At 42.0% G+C, this 20,627-nt stretch overlaps 1 protein-coding gene across 3 annotated transcripts in view; it reads left to right on the forward strand.

Annotated features, from left to right (window-relative positions):
• The window catches only part of LOC127911372 (RNA binding protein fox-1 homolog 3-like), a 1,085,108-nt gene that overhangs the window by 753,426 nt on the left and 311,055 nt on the right, over positions 1–20,627 (forward strand). For all 3 annotated transcript variants that reach the window (XM_052477708.1, XM_052477709.1, XM_052477707.1), the window contains exon 5: positions 3,631–3,755. In XM_052477708.1, coding sequence (XP_052333668.1) covers positions 3,631–3,755 — 125 coding nt within the window. The remainder of the gene's footprint in view (positions 1–3,630; positions 3,756–20,627) is intronic.

Below are 20,627 nucleotides of genomic sequence, written 5' to 3' on the forward strand. Positions count from 1 at the left end.
AGGACCAGGCCAACTGGGGTAAACTAAGTGAGTGGGGAGGTAATACACACAAAGACACACAGGCACACACAGGCACACACAGGCACACACACACACACACACACACACACACACACACACACACACACACACACACACACACACACACACACACACACACACACACACACACACACACAGTCCGGAGGCCCCTCTGCTGTTTGACTGGGGTCTGGGCCTAGACGTGCCAGAGAACTGACAGCAGGCTAGAACCAGGCCAACATAGCATAACCAACTGTGTGTGTGTGTGTGTGTGTGTGTGTGTGTGTGTGTGTGTGTGTGTGCCAGAGCGCTCTCAGAGTGATGGAATGTTAGAAGGGGACAGTTACAAGACAGGAGTAGAGAAGAGTGTCCAGATGACGCTACTCTAGATAAACTGGACTGACATGATGGGAGAATGTTGCTGATTTCAAATTCTCCTTCTAAATTCTCATTCTAAATTCTCCTTCTAAATTCTCCTTCTAAATTCTCATTCTAAATGGCCTCTCCGCTGAATGGAATAAAATGATTCTAAGCTGAGTAAGAATACTCTTGCTAGCCTACTGTAAGTATAGGTCCATTTTTTATTCCCCATGTAAAAACTCATGTTTTATATTGATTATCTGTTACTGTAGACTGGGGATCACCATTCCCTTTTTATCAATCTTAAACCAAAACTAATCAAGCTATTTGTTTAGAAGGATGCGTACATTTCCCGCAGGTGAGTGCCTTTCTGCGACGTCAAATCTTCCAAACGGTGAGGAGGAATAAGCGAATAGAAAGCTCCTGTGCCTCCAGCCCAGTGTAATTTAGTTGTTGTGGCTGGTTCTACATTAGCGCTCCTTTCTCCGGTGCAGATGCTCTCCCCTCTCCACAGCTCCCCTCTCCCCTAGCTAGCTATTTATCATCTCCTGTTCAATAATTCATCCCAACCAGAGTGCATGCAGTTCACACAAGAGGAGAGGAAAGGGGAGGGGAGGGGAGGGGATGGGAGGGGGGAGGGGAGGGGGGGAGGGAGGGAGGAGAGGAGAGGGGAGGAGGGAGGAGGAGAGGAGAGGAGAGGGAGAGGAGAGGAGAGGAGAGGAGAGGAGAGGAGGAGGGAGGAGAGAGGAGAGGAGAGGAGAGGAGAGGAGAGGGATTTAAATAGTCAATGCTTTGCATCTTCTATGTTGCTTAACGATGAATCTCTCCGATTAAAAAAACATGACGGATCTTAGATGGCAACTACCTCACTCTCAACCCAATCCGCCAGGGGATACAGTTACTGTTAGAAGTTATTACATTATCCTTATCAACAACGAGAATGAATGGTGTTAGTCAAGGAACAATTGACGCCTGGACAAATCTACTTGCCTCGGTAAAGAATAATCTCAGACAAAACATTATGTTTAGTCACTCATTCCAAAGGGTTATGGTTTGGGATTAAAGGGTTAAAATATAAAATCAATAACTGTATCCATGACTGAGATCAAACCCACAACCTTCTGATCCAGGTTCATGGTGTTCCTCCCATCCACAACCTTCTGATCCAGGTTCATGGTGTTCCTCCCATCCACAACCTCCTGATCCAGGTTCATGGTGTTCCTCCCATCCACAACCTTCTGATCCAGGTTCATGGTGTTCCTCCCATCCACAACATTCTGATCCAGGTTCATGGTGTTCCTCCCATCTACAACCTTCTGATCCAGGTTCATGGTGTTCCTCCCATCCACCACCCCTGTCCACAACAACGTAGCAAAACCCACTACTACTTGATGGTAATATCCCTCACTGTTGCCCCTAGTGGACGGTTTTGAAGGCATTTCCTAACGTCCTCGTGACATGGACAGACGTCCACTTTCGACTGCGATCCTTAATGACCTGACTGGCCGTACCGCTGTAAAGTGCTTGTGTGTGCTGTACAGCCCAACCGCAAACCGCATGTGGCACAAGTGACATTTTAATGGTCCTGGTTTTACTATGTCCGTCTCCCAAACAGCATCCTATCCCCTATACAGTCCACTACTTTTAACCAGAACCCTATGGCCACTATGTAGGGAATAGGGTGTCATTTCAGATGCATACCAAGACCCTTTAATAATGTAGAGAGAGAGGATGTTTTCCAGGTTAAATGTGGAACACACATTTTGGTGGAATGTTTGGGTAAATGGCTAATTTTTCCTTTCCCTATCTCTCTCCATCTGCAGTTTGTAAGCCCTGACTCCAAAAAACTATGTCCATGATGTTTGCTGTTTATTAACTCAGTCCACCTCTCCCTCTCTCTGTCTATGTCCCCTCTCTCTCTCTCTCTCTCTCTCTCTCTCTCTCTCTCTCTCTCTATCTCTGTCAATTCAATTCAATTCAATTCAAGGGCTTTATTGGCATGGGAAACATGTGTTAACATTGCCAAAGCAAGTGAGGTAGATAATATATAAAGTGAATATATAAAGTGAAATAAACAATAAAAATTAACAGTAAACATTACACATACAGAAGTTTCAAAACAATAAAGACATTACAAATGTCATATTATATATATATATAGTGTTTTAACAATGTACAAATGGTAAAGGACACAAGATTCTTGCCTTGTCTGTCAGATTGTTTACAACTTTGTGGAAGTTACCTGTGGTGCTGATGTTTAGGTCAATTTATGTATAAGGAATTTGTGTTTGTGTTCCTGTCGACTGGACCTTTTTTGGAGCACCATTATTTTGGTCTTACTGAGATTTACTGTCAGGGCCCAGGTCACTAAAACCAGCTGTTTTAACCAACATGTGTTATCACTAAAACCAGCTGTTATAACCAACATGTGTTATCACTAAAAACCATCTGTTTTAACCAACATGTGTTATCACTAAAACCCATCTGTTATAACCAACATGTGTTATCACTAAAACCATCTGTTATAACCAACATGTGTTATCACTAAAACCATCTGTTATAACCAACATGTGTTATCACTAAAACCAGCTGTTATAACCAACATGTGTTATCACTAAAACCATCTGTTATAACCAACATGTGTTATCACTAAAACCATCTGTTATAACCAACATGTGTTATCACTAAAACCAGCTGTTATAACCAACATGTGTTATCACTAAAACCAGCTGTTATAACCAACATGTGTTATCACTAAAAACCATCTGTTATAACCAACATGTGTTATCACTAAAACCATCTGTTATAACCAACATGTGTTATCACTAAAACCAGCTGTTATAACCAACATGTGTTATCACTAAAACCAGCTGTTATAACCAACATGTGTTATCACTAAAACCAGCTTTTGGTCAGTCTTAACTGTCTCTACTTATAAATGGTCAGTTTAGTGCCTGTTTGTAAGGACACACCTACACTATTTCCACCCCTCCCATCTCAGTGCAAGCGAGCTGATGTTAGACAGGTAAATAACCAACCCTGGGTCAAGGGTTGGAAAATAGCAGAGTGCTCAGAATTGGCAGTGAGCGTGGATTAGACACTTGTATTGCCACAACACCTGTTTATCCTCTTAATGTTTTACCAGTTTTTATATATATATATATATATGTTGTATGACGTAACATTGAATGTTTTTCTGCATGTTTACCAATATTTCTATGTAACTCGCATGTATCTCTGTCTCCATAGAAACCAAACCAGGAAGTGGCTTGTGTAAGCAGCACGGAACCATTGCTCTCTTTGGCAACGTGGTGTACAGCGGCCTGCTCAACGAGCACATCTGGCATTTCGGGGTTCCCCTCGTCAACAGACTGGTGAGTTTTGGGGCGTCCTACTGCCCCTCCTTCTGTCCTTCCATCCTCTCACTCCGTTGTCACTTCCTGTGCCGTATTTAGTCTCTGCTCCATCGTGGAGGGTCAATGCCATCGCTGTTGTGGTTTTACCACACTAAGTAAATATTGATTGGCCTGGGATGTTTCTGACAACTGTTTTTTTTTTTTTGGTACCTTGCTGTCTTTCTGAGATGCTTGGGATTGTGGATATTGCAGTGCTTCTTGACTAATTTAGTGAGTTTTGGAGTTCTTCTCTGCTACCACATTATCAACAGTGTGTTGATATCTTCTCTATGTTGTCAATTGTCAAGCTGATTGAATATGTATTAGTGGTTGAAAATGAAATTCACTTGAATGAAACTGCTATCTTCAACCAAGGTGTGATAGTGAGCCTCTGTTTTATTGACGTTTGATTCATATGTTTAGAGAGATATTGATGTCAGATGACATTTGTGTGCGGAATATTGAAGTTGTTTGTTGACTGTTAAGGAATGTTTGTTGACTGTTAAGGAATGTTTGTTGACTGTTAAGGAATGTTTGTTGACTGTTAAGGAATGTTTGTTGACTGTTAAGGAATGTTTGTTGACTGTTAAGGAATGTTTGACAAATCTCCAATTTGGTCAACTGAAATATTGAAGCAAGTGTATGTAAAATCATTATGCCAACTATTGTTTAAATAACAAAGTCAGATGGTTAAATGTGACACATTTATGACATTGGCGTCTTGAACGCCTGGAGTGTTTCCCCAGTTCTTACATGCCTGGAGTGTTTCCCCAGTTCTTACATGTCTGGAGTGTTTCCCCAGTTCTTACAGGCCTGGAGTGTTTCCCCAGTTCTTACATGCCTGGAGTGTTTCCCCAGTTCTTACATGCCTGGAGTGTTTCCCCAGTTCTTACATGCCTGGAGTGTTTCCCCAGATCTTACATGCCTGGAGTGTTTCCCCAGTTCTTACATGCCTGGAGTGTTTCCCCAGTTCTTACATGTCTGGAGTGTTTCCCCAGTTCTTACATGCCTGGAGTGTTTCCCCAGTTCTTACATGTCTGGAGTGTTTCCCCAGTTCTTACATGCCTGGAGTGTTTCCCCAGTTCTTACATGTCTGGAGTGTTTCCCCAGTTCTTACACGCCTGGAGTGTTTCCCCAGTTCTTACATGTCTGGAGTGTTTCCCCAGTTCTTACATGTCTGGAGTGTTTCCCCAGATCTTACATGTCTGGAGTGTTTCCCCAGTTCTTACATGCCTGGAGTGTTTCCCCAGTTCTTACATGCCTGGAGTGTTTCCCCAGTTCTTACATGCCTGGAGTGTTTCCCCAGTTCTTACATGTCTGGAGTGTTTCCCCAGTTCTTACACGCCTGGAGTGTTTCCCCAGTTCTTACATGTCTGGAGTGTTTCCCCAGTTCTTACATGCCTGGAGTGTTTCCCCAGTTCTTACATGTCTGGAGTGTTTCCCCAGATCTTACATGCCTGGAGTGTTTCCCCAGATCTTACATGCCTGGAGTGTTTCCCCAGTTCTTACATGCCTGGAGTGTTTCCCCAGTTCTTACATGTCTGGAGTGTTTCCCCAGTTCTTACATGTCTGGAGTGTTTCCCCAGTTCTTACATGTCTGGAGTGTTTCCCCAGATCTTACATGCCTGGAGTGTTTCCCCAGATCTTACATGCCTGGAGTGTTTCCCCAGATCTTACATGCCTGGAGTGTTTCCCCAGATCTTACATGCCTGGAGTGTTTCCCCAGATCTTACATGCCTGGAGTGTTTCCCCAGATCTTACATGCCTGGAGTGTTTCCCCAGATCTTACATGCCTGGAGTGTTTCCCCAGATCTTACATGCCTGGAGTGTTTCCCCAGATCTTACATGCCTGGAGTGTTTCCCCAGATCTTACACGCCTGGAGTGTTTCCCCAGATCTTACATGTCTGGAGTGTTTCCCCAGATCTTACATGTCTGGAGTGTTTCCCCAGATCTTACATGACTGGAGTGTTTCCCCAGATCTTACATGTCTGGAGTGTTTCCCCAGATCTTACATGCTTGGAGTGTTTCCCCAGATCTTACATGTCTGGAGTGTTTCCCCAGATCTTACATGCCTGTAGTGTTTCCCCAGATCTTACATGTCTGGAGTGTTTCCCCAGATCTTACACGCCTGGAGTGTTTCCCCAGATCTTACATGACTGGAGTGTTTCCCCAGATCTTACATGTCTGGAGTGATTCCCCAGATCTTACATGCCTGGAGTGTTTCCCCAGATCTTACATGTCTGGAGGGTTTCCCAGATCTTACATGACTGGAGTGTTTCCCCAGATCTTACATGCCTGTAGTGTTTCCCCAGATCTTACACGCCTGGAGTGTTTCCCCAGATCTTACATGCCTGTAGTGTTTCCCCAGATCTTACATGACTGGAGTGTTTCCCCAGATCTTACATGCCTGGAGTGTTTCCCCAGATCTTACACACCTGGAGTGTTTCCCCAGATCTTACATGCCTGGAGTGTTTCCCCAGATCTTACATGCCTGGAGTGTTTCCCCAGATCTTACATGCCTGGAGTGTTTCCCCAGATCTTACATGACTGGAGTGTTTCCCCAGATCTTACATGACTGGAGTGTTTCCCCAGATCTTACATGACTGGAGTGTTTCCCCAGTTCTTACATGTCTGGAGTGTTTCTCCAGATCTTACATGCCTGGAGTGTTTCCCAGATCTTACATGTCTGGAGTGTTTCCCCAGATCTTACATGTCTGGAGTGTTTCCCCAGATCTTACATGCCTGGAGTGTTTCCCCAGATCTTACATGTCTGGAGTGTTTCCCCAGATCTTACATGCCTGGAGTGTTTCCCCAGATCTTACATGTCTGGAGTGTTTCCCCAGATCTTACATGTCTGGAGTGTTTCCCCAGATCTTACATGCCTGGAGTGTTTCCCCAGATCTTACATGACTGGAGTGTTTCCCCAGATCTTACATGTCTGGAGTGTTTCCCCAGATCTTACATGTCTGGAGTGTTTCCCCAGATCTTACATGACTGGAGTGTTTCCCCAGATCTTACATGACTGGAGTGTTTCCCCAGATCTTACATGTCTGGAGTGTTTCCCCAGATCTTACATGTCTGGAGTGTTTCCCCAGATCTTACATGTCTGGAGTGTTTCCCCAGATCTTACATGTCTGGAGTGTTTCCCCAGATCTTACATGACTGGAGTGTTTCCCCAGATCTTACATGTCTGGAGTGTTTCCCCAGATCTTACATGACTGGAGTGTTTCCCCAGATCTTACATGTCTGGAATGTTTCCCCAGATCTTACATGTCTGGAGTGTTTCCCCAGATCTTACATGTCTGGAGTGTTTCCCCAGATCTTACATGTCTGTAGTGTTTCCCCAGATCTTACATGTCTGGAGTGTTTCCCCAGATCTTACATGTCTGTAGTGTTTCCCCAGATCTTACATGTCTGGAGTGTTTCCCCAGATCTTACATGTCTGGTTATTGAGGCTGTTTAGGTGACATATTCATTGAATTTCATGTATTTTTCTGATCACATTCTTGTGACTTCCTGTTCAACCCAATATGTATCCAAAGAGTTCTGAATATTTAATTGTGAATATTTATATAGCAGCTGATATCATCGAAAATGTTACGAGCTTGGTCTATATTTTATTGATACAGACACTCAATGGCTCACACACACATACACACGGACTCTGACATAAGAACACTATGACAGACACACGCACGCACACACACACACACACACGCACGCACGCACGCACGCACGCACGCACGCACGCACGCACGCACGCACGCACGCACACACACACACACACACACACACACACACACACACACACACACACACACACACACACACACACACACACACACACACACACACACACACACGGACTCTGACATAAGAACACTATGACAGACACACGCACGCACACACACACACACACACACACACACACACACACACACACAAGTTAAATAATTCAGTGCATGGTGCAGCTGTTGAAACACAGGGTTGGAGAGACGGCATAGTAATGAAATAGATGTCAAACTGAACAGCTGTCCGTGGCATAGCTCTCGTTTTAATATTACAAGGTGTTTGTATATCATAAAGGAATATGACACTGGGCACAACTCTGCATTAGGGCAGTATAACCTGTGTGTGTGTGTGTTAGTGTGTGTTAGTGTGTGTGTGTGTGTGTGTGTCTGTGTGTGTGTGTGTGTGTGTGTGTGTGTGTTTGTGTGTGTGTGTGTGTGTGTGTGTGTGTGTGTGTGTGTGTGTGTGTGTGTGTGTGTGTGTGTGTGTGTGTGTGTGTGTGTGTGTGTGTGTGTGTGTAGCCACGGGAAGTAGTTTGGGATGATTATTTGTTGACGACAGGGGGGGCTGCATTGGTCCCCTAATTGACCACTAGTAAAGAACTAGAGGTCTAGTAAAGGACTAGAGGACTAATAAAGATCTATAGGACTAGTAAAGGACAAGAGGACTAGTAAAGGACTAGAGGACTAGTAAATGACAAGATAACTAGTAAAGGAATAGAGGACTAGTAAAGGACTCGAGGGCAAGCAAAGGAATAGAGGTCTAGTAAAGGCATAGAGAACTAGAAAAGGACAAGAGGACTAGTAAAGGCCTGGAGGACTAGTAAAGGACTAGAGGACTAGTAAAGAACGAGAGGCCCAGTAAAGGACTAGAGGCCTAGCAAAGGAATAGAGGACTAGTAAATAACTAGAGGACGAGTAAGGAACAAGAGGACGAGTAAAGAACTAGAGGACTAGTAAAGGCCTTGAGGACTAGTAAAGATTTAGTGGACTAGTAAATGCCTTAGGGACTAGTAAAGAACTAGAGGACTAGTAAAGAACGAGAGAACTAGTAAAGGCCTTGAGGACTAGTAAAGAAATAGAGGACGAGTAAGGAACTAGAGGACTAGTAAAGGCGCTGAGGACCAGTAAATAACTAGAGGACTAGTAAAGAACTAGAGGACTAGTAAGTTACTAGAGGACTAGTAAAGCACTAGAGGACTAGCAAAGGCCTTGGGGACTAGTGAAGGCATTGAGGACTAGTAAAGAACTAGAGGACTAGTAAAGTACCAGAGAACTAGTAAATAACTAGAGGACTAGTAAAGAACTAGAGGACTATTAAAGGCCTTGAGAACTAGTAAATAATAGAGGACAAGTAAATAACTAGAGGACTAGTAAAGGACTAGAGGACTAATAAAGATCTATAGGACTAGTAAAGGACAAGAGGACTAGTAAAGGACTAGAGGACTAGTAAATAACTATAGGACTAGTAAAGGACTAGAGGACTAGTAAAGAACTAGATAACTAGTAAAGAACTACAGGATTAGTAAATAACTAGAGGACTAGTAAATAACTAGATAACTAGTAAAGAACTAGAGGATTAGTAAATAACTAGAGGACTAGTGAATAACTAGAGGACTAGTAAAGAACTACAGGTCTAGTCGAGGACTTGTAAAGAACTAGTGGACTAGTAAAGAACAAGAGGACTAGTAAGGAACTTGAGGACTAGTAAATACCTTGAGGACTAGTAAATACCTTGAGGACTAGTGAAGAACTTGAGGACTAGTAAAGGCTCAGTGCACTATTATTATTATTTTTCAATATAAAAAAAAGTGTTTTTTTTTTAAGTGTCTCCCTTTGCACCCCTACATCCTGCGGCTCTATGTGTGTGTGTGTGGGTGTGTGTGTTCGTGTTCGTGTTCGTGTGGGTGTGTGTGTGTGTGTGTTCGTGTTCGTGTTTGTGTGTGTCTGTGTGTGTATGTGTGTGTTCATAAAGAACAAGTTTAAGGGCATGAAGTATTCTATATCACCCTTAGAATCACCCTGAAGCCCATTTTCGCTACAATAGGGTAGAGTCAGTGATTACTGGGAATCAGACGCAATTGTTCTGAACCAATGACTGGTCTCCTCTTTCAGAGGGCTAAGTAATTAAGATCCTCTGATCTACTGCAGACAGACAGAGAGAGAGAGAGAGAGGGAGAGAGAGAGAGAGGGGGATGGAGAGAGAGAGAGGGGGGAGAGAGAGAGAGGGGGGATGGAGAGAGAGAGAGAGGGGGGAGAGAGAGAGAGGGGAGGAGAGAGAGGAGAGAGAGAGAGAGAGAGAGAGAGAGAGAGAGAGAGAGAGAGAGAGAGAGAGAGAGGGGGGAGAGAGTGAGATAGAGGGGAGAGAGAGAGAAAGAGAGAGAGAGAGAGAGAGAGAGAGAGAGAGAGAGAGGAGGGATAGAGAGAGAGGGGGGAGAGAGAGAGAGACAGAGAGAGAGAGAGAGAGAGAGAGAGAGAGAGAGAGAGAGAGAGAGAGAGAGAGAGAGAGGATAGAGAGAGAGGGGGAGAGAGAGAGAGACAGAGAGAGAGAGAGAGAGAGAGAGAGAGAGAGAGAGAGAGAGAGAGGGGGAGAGAGTGAGATAGAGGGGAGAGAGAGAGAAAGAGAGAGAGAGAGAGAGAGAGAGAGAGAGAGGATAGAGAGAGAGGGGAGAGAGAGACAGAGAGAGAGAGAGAGTGAGAGAGAGAGAGGGGGGTAGAGCTGCTCCATTGACTTTATTATACACCCAGAACTGATGATGGAGGCAAATGCACTACAAGCTAATGAGTAGGGTTATGTGTGTGTGTGTGTGTGTGTGTGTGTGTGTGTGTGTGTGTGTGTGTGTGTGTGTGTGTGTGTGTGTGTGTGTGTGTGTGTGTGTGTGTGTGTGTGTGTGTGTGTGTGTGTGTGTGTGTGTGTGTGTGTGTGTGTGTCTGGGAGGTTGGGGTGGTGGATTGCGGTGTGTGTGGATATGGGGATTTGCGGGGTGTGTGTTCTGTGGTTGTGTGTGGTTGTGAAAGTCTGTATAATATGACATTTTTAATATATTTACTGAAACAGAGGAAGGTTAAAAGTTAAAGTGAGAATGATGTTAAGCTGTGGCTAGGAACATAGCCTCATCTGCCTCTGTGTGTGTGTGTGTGTGTGTGTGTGTGTGTGTGTGTGTGTGTGTGTGTGTGTGTGTGTGTGTGTGTGTGTGTGTGTGTGTGTGTGTGTGTGTGTGTGTGTGTGTGTGTGTGTGTGTGTGTGTGTGTGTAACTCAGACTCAGATATAGAAGAGACACTTCAGAACAAACTTCCTTTAGATTTTTGAGGGGGACTGTGTGTTGTTCTGTGTAGTAAATATGTTAGTCTATACATTTGTATGGGCTAATAGAAGTAAGGCAAGAAAAAATATAGATTATTATAATTGTTTCTCCCAAATTCATGGTATCCAATTGGTCGTTACAGTCTTGTCTCATCTCTGCAACTCCCTTACAGCCTCTGGAGAGGCGAAGGTCAAGAGCCATATGTCCTCCGAAACACAACCCAGCCTCTCTGCTTCTTGACACACCGATCGCTTATAACCCGGAAGCCAGACGCACCAATGTGTCGGAGGAAACACCTTAGATCTCTGTGCCACTCGGGAGGCGGCCAAAAACAAATTTACATCAAATACTTTGAGATATTTTTTATAATTCTAATCCAAGTTTATCATTTTAAAAGGCTAATTGATCATTAGAAAAATTGAATTTACCAAAGGTGGACTCCAATCAAGTTGTAAAAACATCTAAAGGATGATCAATGGAAACAGGATGCACCTGAGTTCAATTTCAATACTCACGGCAAAATGTCTGAATAATTATGTAAATAAGGTATTTCCATTTTAAATTTGTAATACTTTTGCAAAAATGTCTAAAAAGCTTTTATTGCTTTGTCACTATGGGGTATTGTGTGTAGATTGATGAGGAAAAATATTCATTTAATACATTTTACAGTAAGGTGGTAACGTAACAAAATGTGGAATAAGTCTGAATTCTTTCCCGATTTACAGTATAAATACAAAAATATAGTATAAATATATACAGTATAAACATACATATACCGTATCAATATATATATATATATACAGTATACACATACATATACCGTATATATATATATATATATATATATATATATATATATATATATAAACAGTATACGCATACATATACCGTATCTATATATATACCGTATCTATATATATATATATATATATATATATATATATATATATATATATATATATATATTTATACATATACATATACCGTATCAATATATATATATATATATATATATATATATATATATATATATATATACATATATATATATATATATATATATATATATATACAGTATACACATACATATACCGTATCAATATATATCTATATACAGTATAAATATATATATACAGTATAAATGTGTATATGCAGTATCAATGTGTATATATATATATATATACCGAGGACAGACGATTTGTACAAGATATGTGCTTCAGCACTCGACGGTCTGTTCTGTGAGATTGTGTGGCCTACCACTTCGCAGCGGAGCCGTTGTTGCTCCTAGAAGTTTCCACTTCACAATAACAGTACTTACAGCTGCCCTGGTTAGCTCTAGCAGGGCAGAAACCTGACGAACTGACCATTCCACTGCCAATGTTTGTCTATGGAGATTGTATGGCTGTGTGCTCGATTTTATACATCTTTCTCCAAAGATGGCTGGAATAGCCAAATCCACTCATTTCAAGGGGTGTCCACATAATTTTGCGTATATGAAACACTAAATGTACATTAATAATTTGTCCTGGCCCGCGTGACATACCTAGCTCTTGTTTGTTTTCCTTAACCCAAAGGAAAGAAATAGGTTGTCCTCTCAAAGTCAATAACAAGGAGACAAACAACGTTAAAAAGCACCTGTCATCACCATGTTTGTTCATTGAGAATCAAATGAATTGAATGATTTAGGCATCAGGCATCATTATAGTTTATATTTAAAGAGAGACATTTGTTCAACTCTCCCTATTATTCTCCTGTGAAATAAATGCAAACCACTGGAGTAGCCTGCCGCTCCGTTGTACTGCAACCACATGTGAGACGCATTCAAGACCAGGGAGATGTAGTGACTTATAACATCTTCAACATTCATCTTGACCCACTGGGAGACAGAGTGGGGGGACGACATTAAGACCAGGGAGATGTAGTGACTTATAACATCTTCAACATTCATCTTGACCCACTGGGAGACAGAGTGGGGCGGGGGGACATTAATACCAGGGAGGTGTAGTGACTTATAACATCTTCAACATTCATCTTGACCCACTGGGAGACAGAGTGGGGGGACATTAAGACCAGGGAGATGTAGTGACTTATAACATCTTCAACATTAATCTTGACCCACTGGGAGACAGAGTGGGGGGACATTAAGACCAGGGAGATGTAGTGACTTATAACATCTTCAACATTCATCTTGACCCACTGGGAGACAGAGTGGGGGGACATTAAGACCAGGGAGATGTAGTGACTTATAACATCTTCAACATTAATCTTGACCCACTGGGAGACAGAGTGGGGGGGCATTAAGACCAGGGAGATGTAGTGACTTATAACATCTTCAACATTCATCTTGACCCACTGGGAGACAGAGTGGGGGACGACATTAAGACCAGGGAGATGTAGTGACTTATAACATCTTCAACATTCATCTTGACCCACTGGGAGACAGAGTGCGGGGGGGACATTAAGACCAGGGAGGTGTAGTGACTTATAACATCTTCAACATTCATCTTGACCCACTGGGAGACAGAGTGGGGGACATTAAGACCAGGGAGATGTAGTGACTTACAACATCTTCAACATTCATCTTGACCCACTGGGAGACAGAGTGTGGGGGTGTTACATTAAGACCAGGGAGGTGTAGTGACTTATAACATCTTCAACATTCATCTTGACCCACTGGGAGACAGTTCAATAGTCAGAGTGGGGGCATTAAGACCAGGGAGATGTAGTGACTTATAACATCTTCAACATTCATCCTGACCCACTGGGAGACATAGTGGGGGGACATTAAGACCAGGGAGATGTAGTGACTTATAACATCTTCAACATTCATCTTGACCCATTGGGAGACAGAGTGGGGGGAGACATTAAGACCAGGGAGGTGTAGTGACTTATAACATCTTCAACATTCATCTTGACCCACTGGGAGACAGAGTGGGGCGGGGGGACATTAATACCAGGGAGGTGTAGTGACTTATAACATCTTCAACATTCATCTTGACCCACTGGGAGGCAGAGTGGGGGTAAAGAATTAAGACCAGGGAGATGTAGTGACTTATAACATCTTCAACATTCATCTTGACCCACTGGGAGACAGAGTGGGGGGACATTAAGACCAGGGAGGTGTAGTAACTTATAACATCTTCAACATTCGTTCAACCAATTCATTAACAGTATTCACTGTGCTTTCTATGGCAGAATTAAAGAAATGGACCATGGACACGTGATGACATCATGTTGCACGCATTGATTCAATGAACATGTCAATTTCCCTGTAATCATGCCTTAATTCAGGCAGAAGTAGATTACATCAAAGTGTTAATTCATTTAGACAGATGGCCTGAGTGGTGCTGTGATTGTCTTCGCATTAACAAACTCATACCTTTGTCTTCTGAGTCCGTGACGTGGTGGGTTGTAATAGTCCCATCGTTCACCTCATTTCAGTAGCCTAAACAGTTCAATAGTCCTGTGCACGGTCGGCCGTACATCGTCTATTTAAGAGGCTGTCCTGTACCCTATAACAATTTGTTCATTCTCCACCGTTCTCCCTGTCCAGGTTATACAGGAATCGGATAGCTTCTTTTTGCTGAAATCAGTGTGATGTCTCTTTTCTTTCATTTAGAGCCGCAGTTATGCTGGAAACACTAAAGAGAGTGTTTTTTTCCCCCAGTTCGTTTTCTTTATGGGGTTGAATTCTCTGCTCTTGTCGGTGGTGAGTTGATGGAGACCTGATGGTCCTCATACATCCAGAGGTTCGACTCCTGACATTTTGGCTTTGATGGCCAGTCATAGAACATTGTCTTTGTTCCTAGAGTAAGGAATATAACATTGTCTTTGTTCCTAGAGTAAGGAATATAACATTGTCTTTGTTCCTAGAGTAAAGAATAGAACATTGTCTTTGTTCCTAGATTAAGGAATAGAACATTGTCTTTGTTCCTAGAGTAAGGAATAGAACATTGTCTTTGTTCCTAGAGTAAGGAATAGAACATTGTCTTTGTTCCTAGAGTAAAGAATAGAACATTGTCTTTGTTCCTAGAGTAAGGAATAGAACATTGTCTTTGTTCCTAGAGTAAGGAATAGAACATTGTCTTTGTTCCTAGAGTAAAGAATAGAACATTGTCTTTGTTCCTAGAGTAAGGAATAGAACATTGTCTTTGTTCCTAGAGTAAGGAATAGAACATTGTCTTTGTTCCTAGAGTAAAGAATAGAACATTGTCTTTGTTCCTAGAGTAAAGAATAGAACATTGTCTTTGTTCCTAGATTAAGGAATAGAACATTGTCTTTGTTCCTAGAGTAAAGAATAGAACATTGTCTTTGTTCCTAGAGTAAAGAATAGAACATTGTCTTTGTTCCTAGAGTAAAGAATATAACATTGTCTTTGTTCCTAGATTAAGAATAGAACATTGTCTTTGTTCCTAGAGTAAAGAATAGAACATTGTCTTTGTTCCTAGAGTAAAGAATAGAACATTGTCTTTGTTCCTAGAGTAAGGAATAGAACATTGTCTTTGTTCCTAGAGTAAGGAATAGAACATTGTCTTTGTTCCTAGAGTAAAGAATAGAACATTGTCTTTGTTCCTAGAGTAAAGAATAGAACATTGTCTTTGTTCCTAGAGTAAAGAATAGAACATTGTCTTTGTTCCTAGAGTAAAGAATAGAACATTGTCTTTGTTCCTAGAGTAAGGAATAGAACATTGTCTTTGTTCCTAGAGTAAGGAATAGAACATTGTCTTTGTTCCTAGAGTAAAGAATAGAACATTGTCTTTGTTCCTAGAGTAAGGAATAGAACATTGACTTTGTTCCTAGAGTAAGGAATAGAACATTGTCTTTGTTCCTAGAGTAAAGAATAGAACATTGTCTTTGTTCCTAGAGTAAAGAATAGAACATTGTCTTTGTTCCTAGAGTAAAGAATAGAACATTGTCTTTGTTCCTAGAGTAAAGAATAGAACATTGTCTTTGTTCCTAGAGTAAAGAATATAACATTGTCTTTGTTCCTAGAGTAAGGAATAGAACATTGTCTTTGTTCCTAGAGTAAGGAATAGAACATTGTCTTTGTTCCTAGAGTTTTAAGGAACTTTGTGATTATGTCCCTGGGTTTGCTGCTTGTGTCTCCTCTCTGGCCGCCTGTTCGATGTGCTCGTTCGATTGTGCGAGCCCATGTGAAGTTGTGGTTTTACATTTTCCAGGAATTCTTCCAATCTGGTTGTTCCACAGCTTTCGGGGGAAATTAGAGCGTCTTAGTCCTCCATTCCGTGTAATCTTTCAGGAAGCCTTGTAATAATGTATTTTTGTTTATCTGTGGTTCACTGGAGTTTTTCTGGTGCGATTTCCTCCGGGGGTGAACCCGGTTTCTCTGTGCTTTTCTCCAGTTACATTTTTGTAAATATCTGATCATTTCTTCATCTGCTTAGATAGTATCTCATTATCCGTGCCAATTTCTGTTAGTAGTGTGTCTAAACTCACTTTTGTCGAGTTGTCAGCTATTTGGTTACGTGGTTCTGCTGTGTTTCTTACTCTCTCCTAGATCTAGTATTTGCCATAACATGCAGTTGCCAACGTAACATTTCATATCTTTCTTGACCCAGGAGTCAAGTTGTTTTCTATTTTTAAATGCCATATTTTTTTGTAAAGAAAGGGACGGATCCCCTCCACCAGACGACCTCTCGGTCATCATACCGGTAATCCATTTTAGGGTTAGGAGGGTAAAAAAACAACTGTGTGTGTGTGTGTATGTGTGTGTGTGTGTGTGTGTGTGTGTGTGTGTGTGTGTGTGTGTGTGTGTGTGTGTGTGTGTGTGTGTGTGTGTGTGTGTGTGTGTGTGTGTGTGTCAGCTCATCTCTCCAGCTAGACCTGCCTGTGTCATTATGTTACACACACCCTTAATTACTGCTGACACACTGCTCAGTGCTGCGCTGTAGCTCTCTGTCTATCAACTCATTAGTGGTAGGTAAAGCATGTGTAGGTGTAGATCTTCCACGGGACAGAACGAACAATGCTGAAGCCTCACTTTATAAGGCAATTCCACACCAGGACAGACCGGAAATATTTTGTGTATCTCAGATTGTTTGGGTATTTGTATCACAAACAACCTTCGAGAAAATCAAGATAAAAGTGGCCATTTTAATTCCTTTTTTATCCTTATAATCAGAATCACCTTTATCCGCCAAATATATTTGCATGTACAGGAATTTGCTAATGTATTTGGCAAATAAAGGTGATCTCTGTCTCTTTTTCTCTCTCTGCCTGCCTGTCTTTCTTTCTCTCTCTCTCCCTCTCTCTACATCCCTCCTTTTAAAACGTCGGTGTCAGCATTATTTTCAGGGAGGCATGATGGAGGAGAAGCCTGCCAATATGGCTTCCCAGATGTCTTCACCTGAAGCTGGGCAACACTAACAAATCTGTAATTAAGAGACAACACTGACTGGCTGGCTGGCTGGCTGACTGACACACATGCACGCAGGCACACACACACAAACACTCGAGGTGGATGAATCCAACCAGTCATTCTGCAGTTCGCCCAGGTGCTCATGTGAGCTGACAGGCTACTAGGACTGATACCATCCAGCTCCAACCCACAGGGCTTGGAGAAACAGGAAAGAGGCAGTTGGCTATGGCGCTTAGTAGCACACTGTTGGCTGAGAGGCTGCCTTACTGTGAGAATATGGTTGGTAGAGGGTGACAGAGGGGGCTAGGAGATGTCTCTCTCTCTCCAACACAAAAATGTGCAGCTGTCGCTGTAAACACACATCACATTGATCAGAACAATATTGACATTCAATTAATTTCACATACATAATATTTAAAATTGGTTGATGTGGCAATGACAGCAGACGACAGAAAACACGATCCAAAGGTACCTTAGACTCTCAGGTACTTTAGAACCTCAGGTACTTTAGAACCTCAGGTACTTTAGACTCTCGGGTACTTTAGAACCTCAGGTACTTTAGACTCTCAGGTACTTTAGAACCTCAGGTCATTTAGACTGTCAGGTACTTTAGAACCTTAGGTACTTTAGAACCTCAGGTACTTTAGACTCAGGTACTTTAGACTCTCAGGTAGTTTAGAACCTAAAGGTACTTTAGTCTCTCAGGTACTTTAGAACATCAGGTACTTTATACTCTCAGGTGCTTTAGAAAATCAGGTACTTTAGACTCTCAGGTACTTCAGACTCTCAGGTACTTTAGAACCTCAGGTACTTTAGACTCTCAGGTACTTCAGACTCTCAGGTACTTTAGAACCTCAGGTACTTTAGACTCTCAGGTACTTTAGAACCTCAGGTACTTTAGAACCTCAGGTACTTTAGACTCTCAGGTACTTTAGCATCTCAGGTACTTTAGCACCTCAGGTACTATAGAACCTCAGGTACTATAGAACCTCAGGTACTTTACACTCAGGTACTTTAGACTCTCAGGTAGTTTAGAACCTCAGATACTTTAGAATCTCAGGTACTTTAAACCCTCAGATACTTTAGAATCTCAGGTACTTTAAACCCTCAGGTACTTTAGGCTCTCGGGTACATTTAGAACCTCAGGTACTTTAGATTCTAGGTACTTTTGACTCTCAGGTACTTTAAACCCTCAGATACTTTAGAATCTCAGGTACTTTAGAACCTCAGGTACTTTAGAACCTCAGGTACTTCAGACTCTCAGGCATTTTGGAACCTCAGGAACTTTAGACTCTCAGGTACTTTAGCATCTCAGGTACTTTAGCACCTCAGGTACTATAGAACCTCAGGTACTATAGAACCTCAGGTACTTTACACTCAGGTACTTTAGACTCTCAGGTAGTTTAGAACCTCAGATACTTTAGAATCTCAGGTACTTTAAACCCTCAGGTACTTTAGGCTCTCGGGTACATTTAGAACCTCAGGTACTTTAGATTCTCAGGTACTTTTGACTCTCAGGTACTTTAGAATCTCAGGTACTTTAGACTCATGTACTTTAGAATCTCATGTAGTTTAGAACCTCAGGTACTTTAGACTCTCAGGTACTTTAGACCCTCAGGTACATTAGATTCTCAGGTATTTTAGAACCTAAAGGTACTTTACACTCTCAGGTCCTTTAGACCCTCAGGTACTTTAGAACCTCAGGTACGTTAGACTCTCAGGTACTTTGGAACTCTCAGGTACTATAGAACCTCAGGTACTTTAGACTCTCGGGTATTTTAGAACCTAAAGGTACTTTAGATCCTCAGGTATTTTAGACTCTCAGGTACTTTAGACTCTCAGGTACCTTTGACTCTCAGGTACTTTAGACTATCAGGTACTTTAGACTCTCAGGTACTTTAGACTCACAGGTACTTCAGATCCTCAGGTACTTTAGAACCTAAAGGTACTTTAAAACCTCAGGAACTTTAGATCCTCAGGTATTTTAGACTCTCAGGTACTTTAGACTCTCAGGTACCTTTGACTCTCAGGTACTTTAGACTATCAGGTACTTTAGACTCTCAGGTACTTTAGACTATCAGGTACCTTAGACTCTCAGATACTTTAGACTCTCAGATACTTTAGACTCTCAGGTACTTTAGACTCTCAGGTATATTAGAACCTCAGGTACGTTAGACTCTCAGTTACTTTAGAACCTCAGGTACTTTAGACTCTCAGGTACTTTAGACTATCAGGTACTTTAGACTATCAGGTACTTGAGAATCTCAGGTACTTTAGACTCTCAGGCACTTCACATCCTCAGGTACTTTAGAACCTCACGTACTTTAGACTCTCAGGTACTTTAGACTCTCAGGTACTTTAGACTCTCAGGTACTTTAGTCTCACAGGTACTTCAGGTACTTTAGATCCTCAGGTATTTCAGACTCTCAGGTACTTTAGACTCTCAGGTACCTTTGACTCTCAGGTACTTTAGACTATCAGGTACTTTAGACTCTCAGGTACTTTAGACTCACAGGTACTTCAGATCCTCAGGTACTTTAGAACCTAAAGGTACTTTAGAACCTCAGGAACTTTAGATCCTCAGGTACTTTAGAACCTCAGGAACTTTAGATCCTCAGGTATTTTAACTCTCAGGTACTTTAGACTCTCAGGTACCTTTGACTCTCAGGTACTTTAGACTATCAGGTACTTTAGACTCTCAGGTACTTTAGACTATCAGGTACTTTAGACTCTCAGGTACTTTAGACTCTCAGGTACTTTAGAACCTAAAGGTACTTTAGAACCTCAGGAACTTTAGATCCTCAGGTACTTTAGAACCTCAGGTACTTTAGACTCTCGGGTATTTTAGAACCTAAAGGTACTTTAGAACCTCAGGAACTTTAGATCCTCAGGTAGTTTAGACTCTCGGGTACTTTAGAACCTTAGGTACTTTAGAACCTCAGGTACTCAGGTATGTGTGAGAGAGAGGGAGAACGATAGAAGGAGAGAAGAAAGGGGGAAACGTGTAAGAGAGAGGGAGAGAAGAAAGGGGAAAACGTGTAAGAGAGAGGGAGAGAAGAGAGGGGGAAACATGTGTAAGAGAGAGGGAGAGAAGAGAGGGGGAAACACGTGAAAAAGGGAGAGGGAGAAATATAGAGGGAGAGTAGAAAGGGGAACGTGAGAGAGGGAGAAATATAGAGGGAGAGAAGAAAGGGGAACGTGAGAGAGGGAGAATGATAGAGGGAGAGAAGAAAGGGAAATGTGAGAGAGTAAGAAAGATAGAGGGAGAGAAGAGAGGGAAATGTGAGAGAGGAAGAAAGATAGAGGGAGAGAAGAGAGGGGGTTGAGAGCTAAAGCCCTCAAATCCTTATGGACACCTGTTACAAAATATACATGGT

Source organism: Oncorhynchus keta, chromosome 24, assembly GCF_023373465.1.
Source record: "Oncorhynchus keta strain PuntledgeMale-10-30-2019 chromosome 24, Oket_V2, whole genome shotgun sequence".
Taxonomy (NCBI): Eukaryota; Metazoa; Chordata; class Actinopteri; order Salmoniformes; family Salmonidae; genus Oncorhynchus; species Oncorhynchus keta.